The sequence below is a fragment of the Peromyscus maniculatus genome, chromosome 4 (genome assembly GCF_049852395.1).
Source record: "Peromyscus maniculatus bairdii isolate BWxNUB_F1_BW_parent chromosome 4, HU_Pman_BW_mat_3.1, whole genome shotgun sequence".
Taxonomy (NCBI): Eukaryota; Metazoa; Chordata; class Mammalia; order Rodentia; family Cricetidae; genus Peromyscus; species Peromyscus maniculatus.
In genome coordinates this window covers 137,549,598-137,566,686 of record NC_134855.1, presented here as the reverse complement: position 1 = coordinate 137,566,686, position 17,089 = coordinate 137,549,598, and the positions used below count along the sequence as shown (strand labels likewise).

Here is a 17,089-nt window from a genome sequence, read left to right as displayed (position 1 = left end):
TGTTCACTGTCAGTCTCTGAGTTTGAATTTCTCCTCACAGAAGAGAAAGGCTTTCAGGTATTAAGCTGCTCAGCCTCTTCGTTCCCTCTAAACCTGTCTCCTTTGTTTTCCTGCCTGCCATCCAGCTTTCTGTGCTGCTGAAATCTCTTCCCCCATGATGTCTGTGGCAGTATACACTCCTGGTTTTCTATCTCTGGGCATACCCTTCTGCCTTTTGTTTCTGTCAGTCTTACCCAGCTCTGATCTTTCCTCCATATTACCATCCACATAAAGATCATAGCCTCCCAACCCCCCAACCCCCCCACAAGAACAGGCAAAAGGAATCATGAGCGAGAAGTCAGAATTATAGGGGAAGAAGAATCAATTGTAAAGAACATGAGAGAGCCTTCTCGGGTGCTAGAAACATTTTCTGTCTTGCTTTGGGTAGTGCTTATGCAGGTCTGTACCTATGTGAGAACTCACTGACCTGTACACCAAGACTGTTTTCCTCTGTATGTCCCTCTGCTTTTAGCAGCTCAGTCAAGAGTTAGAACCTGAACTCTAGCCTAGCCCAGAACCTTATGCATTGCCCCTAGGTAATGGTTCAGGCATGTTATTGGGAAACTCAATTCTGGCTTTCCTAGGGATGCGACTCCTCCCTGCTCACTTAGAACCTAAGCTTAGGTCTATCCTAAAACCTAGAGACTGTGGTGTGTGCTTACATCCCTCACCAAACTGAGGAAACTCCAAGAACAGGAGCCAGTTCTTTGCAGTTTTCTTGCTCCTCTTAGGGCCCCATAATGTTGGATGGACGGACTGACGGATGGATGGATGGACGGACCTTCACTTTGTATTTGCTTTGAGCTTGACCCTCTTTACTGAGAAGCTTCCCTCTTCCAGCCTGCAGGATGTCTCCTCGGTGAGGGGAAGGCAGTTGTGCAATGGCAGTGTTTGACACTCCTGAGGCGGCCTTTGGCGTCTTACGTCCAATCTGTGTTCAGCTCACAAAGGCCCAGACAGTGGAGAATGTGGAACATCTGCAGACACAGTTACAGGCCGTGAGTGATGCTGCCCTTCAGGAACTACAGCAGTACGTCCTCTTTCCCTTGCGATTTGCCCTGAAGACCCCAGGGCCCAAAAGAGAGCGCCTGATCCAGAGTGTGGTGGAGTGCCTCACCTTTGTCCTCTCTTCAACATGTGTGAGAGAGCAAGAGCTTCTCCAGGAACTCTTCTCAGAACTTTCAGCCTGTCTGTATTCTCCCAACTCCCAAAAACCTGCAGCTTTGTCAGAGGAGTTGAAATTGGCTGTGATCCAGGGACTTAGCACCTTAATGCACTCAGCTTACAGGGACATCATTCTGACTTTTTATGAGCCCTCCATTCTGCCTCGTTTAGGATTTGCTGTGTCTTTACTGTTGGGCTTGGCAGAGCAGGAGAAGTCAAAACAGATTAAAATTGCTGCCTTACAGTGTCTACAGGTTCTCCTCCTTCAGTGCGATTGTCAGGACCATCCGAGGCCTGTGGCTGAACTGGAGCAGCAGCAGCAGCTGGGGGACTTGTTGGCCTCTTTCTTACCTGGAATCTCAACTGCACTGACCAGAGTCATCACAGGAGACTTTAAACAGGGTCACAGCATTGTTGTGTGTTCCCTAAAGGTCTTTTACAAGACGGTGGGCTTCATCATGGCTGATGAACAGCTCACGAGGATCCCAAAGGCCCGAGCAAAGCCTGCAGTTGAGCACAGAGTGGCAGCCCTGATGATTCACAGGGAAGCAGACTGGGTCAAAAGCACTGGTGACAAGTTGGCAATCCTTATTAAAAAGATAATCGAGTGTGTCTCTGTTCACCCGCACTGGAAGGTGAGGCTGGAACTGATAGAGCTTGTGGAGGTCCTGCTTCTGAAGTGCAGTCAGTCCCTGCTGGAATGTACAGGACCCCTCCTGAAGGTGTTAGTTGGCCTAGTAAACGACGAAAGTCCTGAAGTCCAGACGCAGTGCAATACGGTGCTAAGGCGTTTTGCAGATCAGAAAGTAGTGGTGGGCAGCAGAGCCTTGGCTGACATCTTGTCAGAAAGCCTGCATGCACTTGCCACATCTCTTCCCCGCCTAATGAACACACAAGACGACCAGGGCAAGTTCTCTACTCTTTCCTTGTTATTGGGGTATCTAAAACTTTTGGGCCCCAAAGTGCATGTGATTCTCAATTCTGTGGCCCATGTGCAGCGCCTTTCCAGAGCACTTGTCCAAGTACTAGAGCTAGAGGTGACTGACGTCAAGATGGTAGAGGAGCGGCGCTGGAACTCGGACACCCTGAGTGCTTCTCCAGAGGCCTCCGATGCACGACCGTGGAACCGAGTCCAGAGGAGATATTTCCGCTGCTTCACTGATGAGAGGGTCTTCCTGCTCCTACGGCAGATCTGTCAGCTCCTTGGTTACTATGGGGACCTGTATTTGCTTGTGGATCACTTTATGGAACTGTACCACGCATCTGTAGTTTACCGAAAGCAAGCTGCCATGATCCTTAATGAACTGATTGTAGGGGCTGCGGGTCTGGATGTAGAAGATATTCATAACAAACATACAAGCATAGGCCCAGAGGAACTGAGAGAGATTGTGAAATCTATACTGGAGGAATACACAAGCCAAGAAAACTGGTACTTGATTACCTGTATTGAAGCTGAGGAGGGAGAGGAGATGACAGTGAAACAGCATGGCCTCCAGGCCATCACATCTGGTGCACACACCTGCCACGATGTATCTTTTCCAGCCTTGGCAAAGCCGAGCCCCACTATCTGCTCCATGAACAGTAACATCTGGCAGATATGCATTCAGTTGGAAGGGATTGGCCAGTTTGCTTATGCATTAGGAAAAGACTTTTGCTTGCTTTTGATGTCAGCTCTCTATCCAGTACTGGAGAAGGCTGGAGACCAAACCTTGCTCATTAGTCAAGTGGCTACTAGCACCATGGTAGACATTTGCCATGCTTGTGGCTATGACTCTGTTCAGCACCTCATCAATCAAAATTCAGACTATTTGGTGAATGGCATCTCTTTAAATCTGCGTCACCTCGCTCTGCACCCTCATACCCCAAAAGTCTTGGAAGTCATGCTTCGGAACTCAGATGCTAGCCTACTTCCTTTGGTAGCAGATGTGGTTCAAGATGTCTTAGCCACGCTGGACCAATTTTATGATAAAAGAGCTGCTTCCTTTGTCAGCGTTTTGCATGCTCTGCTGGCAGCATTAGGTACATTGAAAGCCTGTTTTGATGCTAGTTGAGGAGATAGGAGCCAGGATCCCGGTCTGCCTAGTCTCATTTTATTCCGTGTTCAGGAATGTGCTGTGGAGGACATTGGAAAGGTGGTCTCTCCAACCCCACGGGATTGTCAGGCTCCAGTGTTTATTTTTTATACTTTAAATATCTCTGCAATTTATTGAGCCCTGCTCTATGGCAGGGATATAAACCACACAGACTAGGTAGAAACAGCATTTTTTATTTTACAAATAAGAAAAACCAAGGCTTAGTGATATCCTGCTCAGCCAGGGTCACACTATTAATAAGGGATAAAGTTGGATTTGTGGCTAGTTTATTCTTCCCAATATAATATGCTGTTACCGGTGCTTCCTAGAGCTAGCAGTATCTGTGCTGGGAGAGAGCAGGAGCAGCAGAAGTGCTCAGCCACAGAGAGCTGGAGCAGAGGAAGTGCTCAGCCACAGAGAGCTGGAGCAGAGGAAGTGCTCAGCCACAGAGAGCTGGAGCAATAGGAAGTGCTCAGCCACAGAGAGCTGGAGCAGAGGAAGTGCTCAGCCACAGAGAGCTGGAGCAGCAGGAAGTGCTCAGCCACAGAGAGCTGGAGCAGCAGGAAATGCTCAGCCACAGAGAGCTGGAGCAGAGGAAGTGCTCAGCCACAGAGAGCTGGAGCAGAGGAAGTGCTCAGCCACAGAGAGCTGGAGCAGAGGAAGTGCTCAGCCACAGAGAGCTGGAGCAGAGGAAGTGCTCGGCCACAGAGAGCTGGAGCAGTAGATAGAACCTTTCTTTGTTTGATTGGGGTTGGCTCTGGGAATTGAACTCAGGCCTACATATGCTAAGGTATTCTACCTCTGAACTACATCCTCAACCCTCTAGAGTTTCCTGATGATAGTAATACTCTGTGTGTGTGTGTGTCTTGCCCAGTGCAATAGCCAGTAGCCCTGTGTGGCTAAAACTACTGGGGAATTGAATTTTTTGGTTTGGGGCTTTTTTGGTTTTGTTTTTTAAGAGACGGTCTCACTCTGTAACCCAGACTGCCCTGGAACTTACTATATAGCCTAAACTTTGAACTTGCAGCCTTCCTTCTGCCTTAGCCTCCCAAGTGCTGAGATTACAGATGTGAACCATTATGTCCAGCAGGAAATTGAAGTTTTAATTTTGTTTCATACTTTAGCCATATAGACCATACTGGCTAATACACAGCAGCAATCTAGAAGCTTAAGAACACTTATTTTTGTTTTATGTGTATGAGTGTTTTGCCTGTATGCATGTATATGCCTACATGTGTATGCCTGGTGCCTGCAAAGGCCAGAAGAAGGCACTATATCTCCCAGCACTGGAGTTACAGTTCGTTATGAGCCACCATTTTATGGGTACTGGGAATTAGAACTGGGCCTTCTGAAAGAACAACCAGTGTTCTTAACTACTGTACCATCTCTCCAGCCCCTTGCTCTTCCTTTTAACCTTTTATTTTTTTAGATTTATTTATTTGTTTTATGTGTATGGCGTTGTGCCTGCTCGTGTGTCTGTGCACCACATGCATTCAGTGCCCTTGGAGGCCAGAAGAGGGTGTCAGATCCCCTGCAACTGGAATTACAAATACCTGTTAGCTGCTGTGTCGGTGCTGGGAATTGAACCCCGATCCCCTGGAAGAGCAGCCAGTGTTCTTAACCACTGAGCCATCTCTCCAGCCCTTCCTTTTAACCTTTCAATTGTACCAGTTGACTTAATTGTCTCATTTATATTTTGATCCTGTTGGGTGCCTGCTAGGGATGTTAGCCACCATTAGCATGGCACGATTTTGTACTATGAAAAAAAGCCAGGCTTGGTAGGATTATACCTGTAATCCCAGTTGCTGGGAAACTCAAGCAGGAGGAACATGAGTTCAAGGCCAGTCTGAGCTACATAGCAAGACTGTGTCTAATAAATAAATAAATAAATCCCTAAACTGAACAGTTAGTCATTGAATGAAAAACAGTGAGTTATATCTTGGAGCCTTTATCCAAAGAGCATATCTCTCCAGTGCTGCCAGTAGCCTCTGAGGCAGAGGAAAAGGTCCTTGGCCTCGTTCTGTCAGGTGAAAAGGCCAAGACTCTGTGAGAAACTTTCTCGGGAGAGGAGACTGGGGCAGGGACTGTGCCCTGCTCTGAGGTGACCCTTGCAGTGTTCACTCATTCTTTCATGACCATTCACATACAGCGTGAATATTTCTTCACTCATAAAGAGTACCTGCTGTATGTCAGACGCTACACTAAGTGGTGAGGATACAGCAGTGAACAAGATAAACTCGGGGAGCGTTCCTGCTGCTGAGAGAGAAATGACAGACAAGTAACAAGAGCATTAAGCAAGCTCAGGGAGCCACTGATAAGCCCTTGGAAGGAAGTGAAAACCTCTTGCTAGGGAGAAACAGGGATAGGCTTCCCAAAGTTGCACTGTCAGGGAAGACCCCTCTGGGAAATTCAACTAAGGCTGAGACCGGAAGGAGAAGCAGGAGGCTGGCTGCCAGCGTACAGGGCTGTGGCACTGTTCTGTGATTGGAAGAGCACTATCAGCAGAGGGAATAGTGGTGTAAATACCCCAAGGGCACAACGGGAGTGAAGTGTTTGGAAAAAATGTAGAGAGTGTAAAACAGGAATAATGAGGAAATAGGACAGATCCTTATGGGCATATAGGTCAAGGGAAGAAGTAGAAAAGCTTTTCGTGTCATGGCAGTCAGGACACAGAGGCAGAGAGAAAAGGGGTTAAGTAACAAAATACACCCTGGGTATACCTACAGTGATTACCTCTTCCACCCAGGTCCCAGCTCTTTGAGTCACCACCAGCTAAGGGACATGGCCTTTGGGAGGCATTTCAGATCCTAACCATAACCCCTATCTGTGGTTAATAGTCGCTGGAAAAGCAGCTGTGAACAAAACCCACCCAGGCCTGACCTGGACCTCCTACTAAGACAGCTAAGTGCTTAGACATTGCAGACTGGGACCAGCTTCTGTGGCCAGATGTCCCACCTCTGCTATACTGGGGAACTAGATTATATTTCAGCTTGAAATTTGAACATTTTATGAGAAGACCTAGGGAGCTGGAGTGATGGCTCAATGATTAAGAGCACTTGTTCTGCAGGGGGCCCAGTTTCAATTCCCAGCACCAACAGGGTGGGTCACAAACATCTGTAACTCCAGTCCCAGGGTATCCAGTGCCCTCTTCTGAGTAATGCAGGCACCAGGTACACACATGGTGCACAGACACATACATGCAAGACTTGTACAACACTCATACACATAAAATAATGTATTGATGTGTAGGAGACGTGTCTTTTCAGGAGATAGCTGATTCAGATTTTGAAAATTGAGTTTCCTTAGATTTCTGATGTCTTTGGTCATCTGAAGGAGGAAACATCCTACATACCACTTTTTAATACTGAAGTAGAGGAGTGGAGTCGCCATTGCAAAAAGGAAAATAAGGATGATTAAGACTGACTGGAACATGGGGTGGGGAAAGTAAAGCAAAACTGGAAACAGATTTTCCACAAGTTCTGAAACAACCCAGTGTATAATTGCATTTTGAACAGTAACTAATGAAATTAGTGGTCACTCACAGATCAGCACTCAAGCTGGCCTTCTGTTGTCATCAAATTGCCTAACACGGCCAGGCGGTGGTGGCGCACGCCTTTAATCCCAGCACTCGGGAGGCAGAGCCAGGCGGATCTCTGTGAGTTCGAGGCCAGCCTGGTCTACAGAGTGAGTTCCAGGAAAGGCGCAAAGCAACACAGAGAAACCCTGTCTTGAAAAACCAAAAAAAAAAAAAAAAACAAAACAAAATCAAAAACACCAGACAAATCAAGATGAGAGTGGAAGTTTGCCTTCAAGGAAATTCTGAAAAGTCTTGAAAGAACCAGATACATGTTTTAGGGCACTAAGTTAACCAAAGATGCATGCTTCATATGCATTGACCAAGAAGCAACAGGTGCCCACTGAGGGCAGAACCACCAGGCACATCACTGCTCAGCACCAACCACTGATTGACCAATTGTTGGTCACAAGGAAAATTGCAGGAAGTCGTCCTGTCACACTCCACACTGGGGGAGTATGCCCCATGCACACAGGGCTGTGATCTTAAAGCTGCATCACATCCACTGTGTCACGGCACTGATTTTAACCAGACCTTTCTTGCTTGACATTTTAGTCCTTTCTCATCCTTTGCTACCACCACAAAAAATTTAAAAATTCCCACACTATCTTTTGCCTTCAACATATCAGTGGCATAAATTCCTGGCAGAAATGCTTGTTCAAAGAGTTTTACATTTAAATTTTTGATTGAGAGTATCAAATTGCTTTCCTAAGAGGTTGTACCAATTTAAGCTCCATCAGCAATGTAAAAGTGCCAATTTTGCCACACCCTCGCCCATACTGTCTTATTACTGAGCCTTTGATCTTTACTAATCCAATAGGGGAGAAAAATCGCACCTTATTATAGTTGTAATTTGCATTAAGAGTAAGTTTGAGCTTCTTTTCATACGTTTAAAACCCATTTGTGAGCAAAGACATTTTCCAATCTGACACTAGCTTTGAATGTAGAAATAATCTGCAGTGTGGACTCCCAGCAGTGGAAATGCTGGGGCTAGGCTTTACCCATGTGGGGACCAGCACCTTAGAGTGTACCCAGAGCCTAATACATATCTGGGAATGGAGCACTGAAGAAATGGCATACTCAGCTTCGGGCATATTAGAGTCAGGAGTTCCCTGGTACTGAAGAAATGGCTCAGTGGGTAAGGGCACTGGCTGCTCTTCCAGAGGACCCAGGTTCAACTCTCAGCACCCACATGGCAGCTAACAACTGTCTCTAACTCCCAAGACCTGACACCCTTACACAGATATACATGCAGGCAAAATACCAATGCAAATAAAAAATAATTTTAAAGAAGAGTTCCCCGATGAAGATTCACATGCCAATCAGTACACATAAACTAAATTCGGTCAGAACATACAAAAGGAAAGAGCATTGTGCTGTGTAAGGGGTGGCTTTACTGGGAGAGTGATTGTTCTGAAATGTGCAGTAATTTGGAATTAACCAGATGTAAAGTAGGAAAAGCATTCTGGACATTCAAGAGCAGCATATGTAAGAGTTCTGAGGCAGAAAAATGTCTCACATACTGGAGCCACTGGAAGATGGCAAGTTACCAGGCAGCTGACATCTGGTAGGAGGTAGGGTTGCAGGACACAGTGTCTGGATGGTTCAGAGGGCTGTGCCAGCCTCGCCAAAGAGCTTGCTCTGCTTATAAAACGCTGGTGCCTGTCCCTCACTGATCACCAGTCATCATGATAATGTTTTCCTACAGCCCACTGGTTCCCAGATGCAGATTCTACTGGGCAGCTCCAGCAGCGCAGTGCAGAAGAGGAGGGGAGGCGAATACCAACTGCTCACGGGGCTAGCAGCACAGCTGAGGACATCGAGCAGTTCGTGCTGAGCTACCTCAAAGAGAAGGATGTGGCAGAGGGCAATGTTTCCGACCTGGAAACTGAGGAAGGTAATTGCTATTTGGTTTCACTAGTTCCTTCTTTTTCAAACAGGTCATTGTGAAAACAACAAAATGTCATTCCACAAAGTGGAAGAAACGTTGCCCCAAACACCTCATGTGCTCACAGCTGTGTGTGTGTGTGTGTGTGTGTGTGTGTGTGTGTGTGTGTGTGTGTGTGTGTGTGTACTTACCCATTCCTTTTATTTTTTTTTTAACTGTTTTTACATGGTTACAGCCATAGTTTTTGTTTTGTGCTGATGAAGATTGAACTAGGACTCACTACTACTAGGCTATACCTAGTGCCTCCTGCTCCAAAGCCTAAATGTACCACGTACTTTCTGTGCTTAGTTATAAAGGACTCCCCAAGTTTTCAGACTCATTCGTTGGAATGGCAGCTACCAAGTGTCCATCCCCCATGTGAAGTTGAGGTTGCCTGCAGCCTTGCTGTGATATGCAATGGGCAAGGGATGATATCTGTGTGTGTGATCTTTTCTTCCTACGTGTATATCTCTATAAATTCTCACAAGTAGGGTTTCTTGTCCAAGTCTAGTGCTGACCAGATTGCTTTCCAGACAGTTGTATCAATCTGTACCTTCCCAACAATGACAATTACCTACTCACTTTTTTCCAATGTTAACAAGTTAAAAATGGCTCATTATTTTACTTTGCATGTCTTTGATTAGTGCCCAAGTTGGACATATTTCTTTATGCTTCTTCCTATCATTTTTTTTCTTCCTTAGGCTTATTGTCTATTCCTGGGCTTCATCTGTTTCTTTACTGATAGAGAACGATTGCAGTGTTTTTCTTACCTATTTATATGATAGAGGAAAAAGAGAGTTCAAGCCAACAGCAGCTCTGGCCTCTTGTTTTATTCACAAACTCAATCTGGAGCTTTAGGTCATGGAAGAATTAATAAATTATTAGAATCGCCTCTGAAAATATAAAATGCCAAGTCATAATGAGCTTGTGGTCCCAGAACTATCCTAAATCGAACTGAGTCCCAAATTAGTTTGTTAGGTTGGAAATGAGCAGATTTCTTTTTTTTCCGTTTTCATTTTTCCCATCTGTGCTCTCATTCTGGTTTGCTGGAGCCAACACGTCCAGGGTAACAGGAAAGTATAGCTTGCTGCAGTGAGTGCAACGGATTTCCTTGTGAGCAATGGCAAGCAGCACGGGTCCAAACAGGGCTCTTGCAGAGTTGAGCAGGTACAGTTCCCACAGCCAGTGCTCTGGCTATAACCTTCAGGCTTTGGCTTCTGTTTCTCTGCTGAGCCAGCCCAAACCTTCCTGTGAGCCACACTCTACCCAAACCTACACCTCTGAAGAGGCAGGTGACTTGGCCTTTCATGATCAAGGTTGCCGCTCTGGTCCAAACCCCACCAATAAATCTGCTCTTCTGTGACTAAGGTCTTCTAGTTCTAGTGAGGTAATTCAGTCAATAAAGTGCTTGCTGTGCAAGCGTAAGGACTCAAGTATGATCCCCAGAAGTCACGTAAGAAGCCTGGCATGGTAGCATAGGCTTGTAATCCCAATACTCAGGTTGTGAAGATGGACAGGTCCCCAAGATCTCTGGCCAGCCAGCCTAGCCTACTCAGTGAGCGCCAGACCAAATGAGAAACGCTGTTTCAAAAAATAAGGTGAATAGCTTGAGGAACAAACACAAGTTTGACTTCTAGCTTTTATATGCGCATGCATACACGTGTGCACACCCACACAGATCTACACAAACACACAAAGATCTGGTTCTAGTGGAAAGGGCTGGGATCAGATGGAATGCATCAAACCTTCTTCCAAAACCAGAAGCTCACACCCTGTCACAGCGCTCCACAACACGCAGGTCCAGACAACAGACCCTCTGAGGAGAAGCAGCTCCAGCCCTGATGCTCTTGCATTTGTCATTCTTTATGAGCATTTGACTTCCCTGACTTGATAAAGATGATTTGGCTTCATACAGGTTTGGCATGAGTGTTCTGTTTAACTATGTAAAGGCACCTATACATCCAAGGTCCCTTTCTGTGAGAAAGTCAAACATTCCGCAAATACCTCTCCCTTCATCCTCTCAGCATCTAGTAGAGACTAGTACAGCCCCTTATAATATAAGGTTCTGGTTTTCCAACAGAAGAATCTGGACTCAAGAAGTTATGGGAGCAGTGCCCAGCTCAGTAGAAATACTCACTCCCAGCTGGTGATAGGACAGTTGAACAGGGTGGGGCCTGTAGACAAGAAAGCCCTTCAGGACAGGGAGGAGGCCTGGGGTTCAGGAGGCTGGCAAGTCTTTTTGTTGTTCAGTTTCCATTTTCTACCTCTCAAGCAGCCTAGGCAGGGAGAGATGATGAGAGCTGTGTCATCCTCCTCACTCCCTCTCCTAGCAGCAAATGACATGCCTTATCCCTGTGGTGCAGGTGACATAGTGTACAGTGGGAGGGGTGTTAACAGGTTGTAGAGGCTCCCTGGCCCAAGGCCTACCTCTGTGCATTGCACCAGGCTGCCCTAGAAGGTCAGCTCTCAAACAATAAAGAAGTTTTTGGTGTTGGCCATCCAACATCTTACAAGCTAGTAGAGATGATAAGCATTGGCCTTCTGTGGTCAAGGGATGAATCAAAAAGAGAGGAAAGAAGAAAAAACAGAAAAGGCCTCCCGGGGCACTGCCCAGCCTGGGGCTCCAAATCCGAACTGTGCCCTAAAACAGTTTTAAGTTGCCTATTATCCCATGACCTACCCTTCCCAATACATTGTTATTCTTCCTCCCCTGCAAACATTCCTACCATAGAGCCTGGGCTGCATCTGCAAATGTGGGGAGTGGAGCAGGAAGGGAAGCGGGGTTCCACTCACTGTGCAGCCTTGGCTGACCTCAGACTCTGAATTCTGCCTGCCTGTCTCACAAGCACTAGGATTAGAGGCACGCCCCACCACTCCTGGTGACCTTCCTGACTTGTGCACTTTGGCCTAAATTCCTTATGATGCATCTCTGCACATTTTCCTCTAAGTCCTTGTCTCAGTTAGGGTTCTATTGCTGTGAAGAGATGCCATGACCATGGCAGGTCTTATAAAGGAAAACAATTAGGGCTGGCTTACAATTCAGAGGTTTGTCTGTTATCATGATGAGAAGCATAGCAATATGCAGGCAGACACGGTGCTGGAGAGGGAGCTGAGAGTTCTACATCTGGATCGGCAGCAGGAAGACAGAATCACACTGGGCTTGGCTTGAGCATCTGAAACCTCAAAGCCTGCCCCTAGTGACACACTTTCTCTAATAAGACTATATCTACTCCAACAAGGCCACACCCCCTGATAGTGCCATTCCCTAAGAGCCTATGGGGTTTGTTTTCTTTCAAACCACAGTCCTATTGCGGAGTCTGAAGCTTGCAGTCACACTGGGTTTTCCTAAAGCATTGTAACTAATTCTGTTCTTTCAGAGGAGCAGTCATCCCCCTCCAAAGTGGACGAGAATGACACCCCTCCAGATGTGGAGCCACCACTGCCAGTGCACATCCAGATAGCCAAGGATGTGATGGAACGCTGCATTCATTTATCATCAGATAAAAATCTGAAAATCCGCCTGAAGGTTAGTGTGCAGCCCTTTTCTTCATTCATAGAGCAGCAGATTGGAGATGTGTTGTGGTCAGTGGTAACTGAATAAACCAGCAGATTTCCTTACCTGGTCCATGTGTGATGTCCAGGAGAAAGAAGCATTAAGAGGAGTCTTTCTGTGGGTTCACTGAGTCTCCAAGACAAGGACTCCCATGTGCTTTGAAAGGCTGTCATTTTTGTGCTAACTTGATGCATGATGCAGCTTTTAATGCTTTAAGGTGGTGGTTCTTCTGAGCCCTTATCTTTGTTTCTGTTTCTATTTTCATCATAGAAAAATCTAACACTTTCTATAATTTCACCTCCTCATATGTCAACAGTTCCCAGGCAAGGCCCCATCACAAGGACTGAGCCACATGAGTAACTCAGTAGAAGGATCATGGGGAGGGGGATCTCATAATCACTCCAAAAAAGTTCTTAAGCCAAAGAGAAGCATCACTTCTCCACACCTCAAGCAGGAAGGAGAACAATTGCCTTAGTTGTTCCACATCAGTAGCCTTGTTAAAGAATGGGAACCCTGATCTGCAAGTTATCCCCAGTCTGTGTTTAGAGCTTTTTCTGTCTTTCTGAGACATCTGCCCATTACACATTCCACCAGCATTGGGGAAGAGGGTACATGTGACATGCAAGGCTTCAGTTTAGTGCCTAGTCACTATTGGGCAGCCTTCTGAATATTCTTCATCTTTGTGACAGCCATATACACACATACGTGTGTGTGTGTGTGTGTGTGTGTGTGTGTGTGTGTGTGTGTGTGTGTGTGTGTGTGTGTGTGTGTCAGTTGGGCTAGCAAGATGGCTCAGCAGGTAAAACTTGCCACACATTAGAACCAGCTCTCAGGACCTCTACAGTAATGCACACATACTCTGGTACGCAGATGCACACACAGGCATGCCATACACATTATATTAATAAATAAATCCTTTTTTTTTTCCTTTTTTTAAAATTTATTTTTATTTTATGTGCATTGGTGTTTTGCCATGGGTGTCAGGTCCCCTGGAACTGGAATTACAGACAGTTGTGAGCTGCCATATGGGTGCTAGGAATTGAACCTGGGTCCTCTGGAAGAAAAGTCAGTGCTCTTAACCACTGAGCCATCTCTCTAGCCCCTAAATAATTTTTTTTGGTGTGTAGAACGCACATAGCCGAGTTAAGGTGATGCCTCTGCCCTTTACTGGCCATGTGACCTTGAGTGAGTTAATTCACAGCTTTGAGCCTTTACATCAGCATGAGGAAAATGGGGACAAGGATGTCACCCTCACAGGATCATTCATATAAAAATACAAGAGCCTGGCATATGGTGTATAATTCATTCATTCCCTCCCTCATTGAGCCCTTGTGTAGGGCATACAGAAGACAGTGGTACAGATGTGAGCCCTGTCTCTCTGGAGCTTTCTATTGTGAGGAGGGAGCAATATACACATCCAAGTTTGGAGGTTCTAGCGAGATGATGAACAGGGACCATGATAGAGAAGGGTAATCCATGCACGAAGCAGAGCTTGCTTTCTGATTCCAGCTAGCCAGCTGAGGTGACAGCATCTCTAAAGGTTGAAGAGCTGGCTATGCAAAGGGGCCAAGGCGAAGAGAACTTTCCAGGCAGAGAGGGGAAATGGTATTTTTGAGTCCATGCAATGAGATGCAGCTTGTCCAGACAGTGACACCACAGCCGTTGGTGCTGCGCTCTTGCTCTCTTCTGCCTCACTAAGCTTTCTTTCCCACCTGCTGACTGTGTTCTCCGGAGGTGTGGCCTCTGCTATTCTGTGCCTTTGGTGTGGGGTCAGCTGCTTGTAGAAGACTCCTAGTAAGACTCCCATTGGCCAGCTTCACTCTGCCTTCCTGACCTTTGGGGGGCACTCGTCCTTGCAAAGCCCATGTAGGCTGCTGTACTGACCACTACCTATGCAGGCTGTCAGTGTTCAGTAGTAGTGTAAAAGGTCATTGTGCATCTAGGCTAGCCCAAACCTTGCTGGTAAGATTGACTGGCCCTCAACTCCCTGCCTGCTTCTCCTGATAGCAGCAATAAGACTCAACCCCACCAACTTCTCAGCCTGCTCCTCCTCCCTGCTTTCTGTTTCCTTCAGTGGCACTGCTGCTGATTTCCAACACCTGACTCTGAGCAGCTCTGTTGAAGTCACACAGTCCTGCTGAAGTCAGACAGGGTTCAAATCTTTTCATGGTTTCTCCGAGATCATGTGATCACATGTCTTTGCTGTGGACTCCTAAGGGCCTTATCACTTCTTCCCAACCTCCTTCAAATGCCTTCTTCACTCAGCAACTAGGATGACCTTCAAAAAACATGGATATGTCCTGTCATTTCCCTGCTAAAACACTTGGAAATGCCCCAGTATTATACATAGCGCAAAATGGAAGATTCTTAATATGACCTTTTATGGTCCATCTCCATCTCAGTCTGCTATTTTGGCTGCTCTCATTTCTTAAACAGGGCAAGCTGTGGGTCTTTTTAGTTTTGGTTTGGGTGTTTTTGATGCTAGGGATCGAACCCAGGACATTGCACATGCTCAGCAAGCACTCTACCCCCAAGATCCATCTCAGCTTCAGGGTCTTCTTTGTTGTGATCCAGCTGTAGGAACCCTCACTGTGCACTGAACTAGTGCCTGCTCATGGTTTGTGTCTCCTTTTAGAAGCCATTCTTGAGAGACACCTTCCCAAGTCTGTGCTTTAGAGATGTCTCATTTCTTTGCATTACATACTTTACGGTCTTTCTTGGCACAGTGACTATTCTTTTCTCTATTGAGTGGTATGATCCTGTACTCCATAAAGGCAAGGAAGTATATATATTTTGTCCTTGTGTGTTTGTGTGCCCTTAGTACCTGGCGTGGACTGAAAGTCAACAGGAATGGCCAAATCTCCAGGAAATTAGGTTAATGTTATTTTGGAACCAAAAGGTATATCAAGTTTCTATTACTATCTTTTTTTTTTTTTTGGTTTTTCAAGACAGGGTTTCTCTGTGTAGCTTTGCGCCTTTCCTGGAACTCACTTGGTAGCCCAGGCTGGCCTCAAACTCACAGAGATCCGCCTGGCTCTGCCTCCCGAGTGCTGGGATTAAAGGCGTGCGCCGCCGCCGCCGCCGCCGCCGCCGCCGCCGCCGCCGCCACCGCCACCACCACCCGGCTTCTATTACTATCTTAATGTATGTCTCAGGCTCACTCTGTTGAACAAGGACTTGGTCCCAGGCATCTGATTTTAAGCCCCTACTGCCTATTGAAGTTCTGTCTTTTCTTTCAGGTCTTGGATGTGCTGGGTTTGTGTGTGGTGGTTCTACAATTCCATAAGAACCAGCTCCTCCCCCTGGCTCATCGGGCCTGGCCTTCACTTGTACAACGACTCACTTGTGATGACCCTCTGGCAGTACTCAGAGCCTTCAAGGTACTGACCCCTCAGTCTTTTGAATTACTTCTCATTATCTGACCTCTGGGCACAGACTTTGAAGAAAGTAAAGAAAAATAAAAGAACAGAAAAAAGCCGGGTGATGGTGGCCCATGCCTTTAATCCCAGCACTTGGGAGGCAGTAGCAGGCAGATCTCTGTGAGTTCGAGGCCAGCCTGGTCTACAGAGCTAGCTCTAGAACAGCCAGAGCTACACAGAGAAACCCTGTCTCAGAAAAAGAAAAAGAAAATCACAGAAGAGACTAAACGACACTTTCTTCAGAATTTAAAGCTGAGTGATCTCATAAAGCAAAGGCCACCAATATTCACTGAGCATCTCTTGTGTGCCAGGCAATAAGCTTGACATTGTCCACATGGAAGTTCATGTCATAGTAACCTGCAAGGTGCTTTTTACCTCCAGTTTTGGCCAAGAAGGAAACAGAGATGATAACATACCTTAAAACTCTACAGCTAGTAAGGGATAGAACCCAGGTCAGACTCACGCTTAGTGAACCATATGAGAGTCCAGATGATAGCCACTTCTGCCCAGCTGAAGCCCACAGTCATCCATTTTCAGGGGGGATTTAGGTACAGTTTTGTCAAGGATGAACTAGAACTCTGGTGAAGGCCTTTGAAAAGCTACAGCCCTGTAGAGATGTCATTCTCCCTGGTTAGTTTGGCTTATATTAGCACATGAATTTTCACTTATTTATTTATATCCTTCCTTGTTCTAAAAAGCACTTAACGGTGTCCTACAGAGATACGTTTGCCATGCAAGACAGCATAAATTAGAAGTGGATGAGCAAGATGAAGCAGAGGGAAGAGATGTGGAGGGGTGGCAGATGGGAGCTGGAAATGCAGTCAGTATGCCTGGGAGAAGTAGTCTTGTTTCCTGAAAGATTCTCCAGTAGATACTAAGCCAGAATACCAGCTTATTTGAAGGACATAATTGTTAATGTTAATTCCAAAGCAAAATGCATGAAATGGGTGTGTGTGTGTGTGTGTGTGTGTGTGTGTGTGTGTGTGTGTGTGTGTGTGTGTTAAGAGGGAAGGAGGAGAGAGAGAAGGTATGTGTATAGAGAAAGAGGAGAGAGCCTGGGGGGAGGCAGAGAGGGAAGGCCGTATTACTAAATCTTATTCAGATGTACTGTTTCCCTTTATGAAAATTAATAGGTTATTTGAAATGACAGCCAGCCAGTATAGAAAAATGAAAACATACTAAGATATTTAAGCTGGAAGTGGGGCTGCTTTTTCCACATGCAGACACATTAATAGTGCTTTACCTGAGGTCATGTGATACAGCTAAGGGCCCTTGAGATGAGAACCTTACTCTGCAGAGCGGACAGACACTGTGTGCCCATTATGCCTTGCTTACCAATTC

The 17,089-nt window shown here is 46.2% G+C and overlaps 1 protein-coding gene across 1 annotated transcript in view; it reads left to right on the top strand.

Moving 5' to 3' along the window:
* Positions 1-17,089, top strand: part of Tti1 (TELO2 interacting protein 1) — a 50,313-nt gene that overhangs the window by 20,010 nt on the left and 13,214 nt on the right. Inside the window, exons 2-5 of the mRNA XM_006984134.4 lie at positions 880-3,222; positions 8,558-8,746; positions 12,154-12,302; positions 15,569-15,709. Of these exons, the coding sequence (XP_006984196.3) occupies positions 921-3,222; positions 8,558-8,746; positions 12,154-12,302; positions 15,569-15,709 (2,781 nt within the window). The 5' untranslated portion in view covers positions 880-920. The remainder of the gene's footprint in view (positions 1-879; positions 3,223-8,557; positions 8,747-12,153; positions 12,303-15,568; positions 15,710-17,089) is intronic.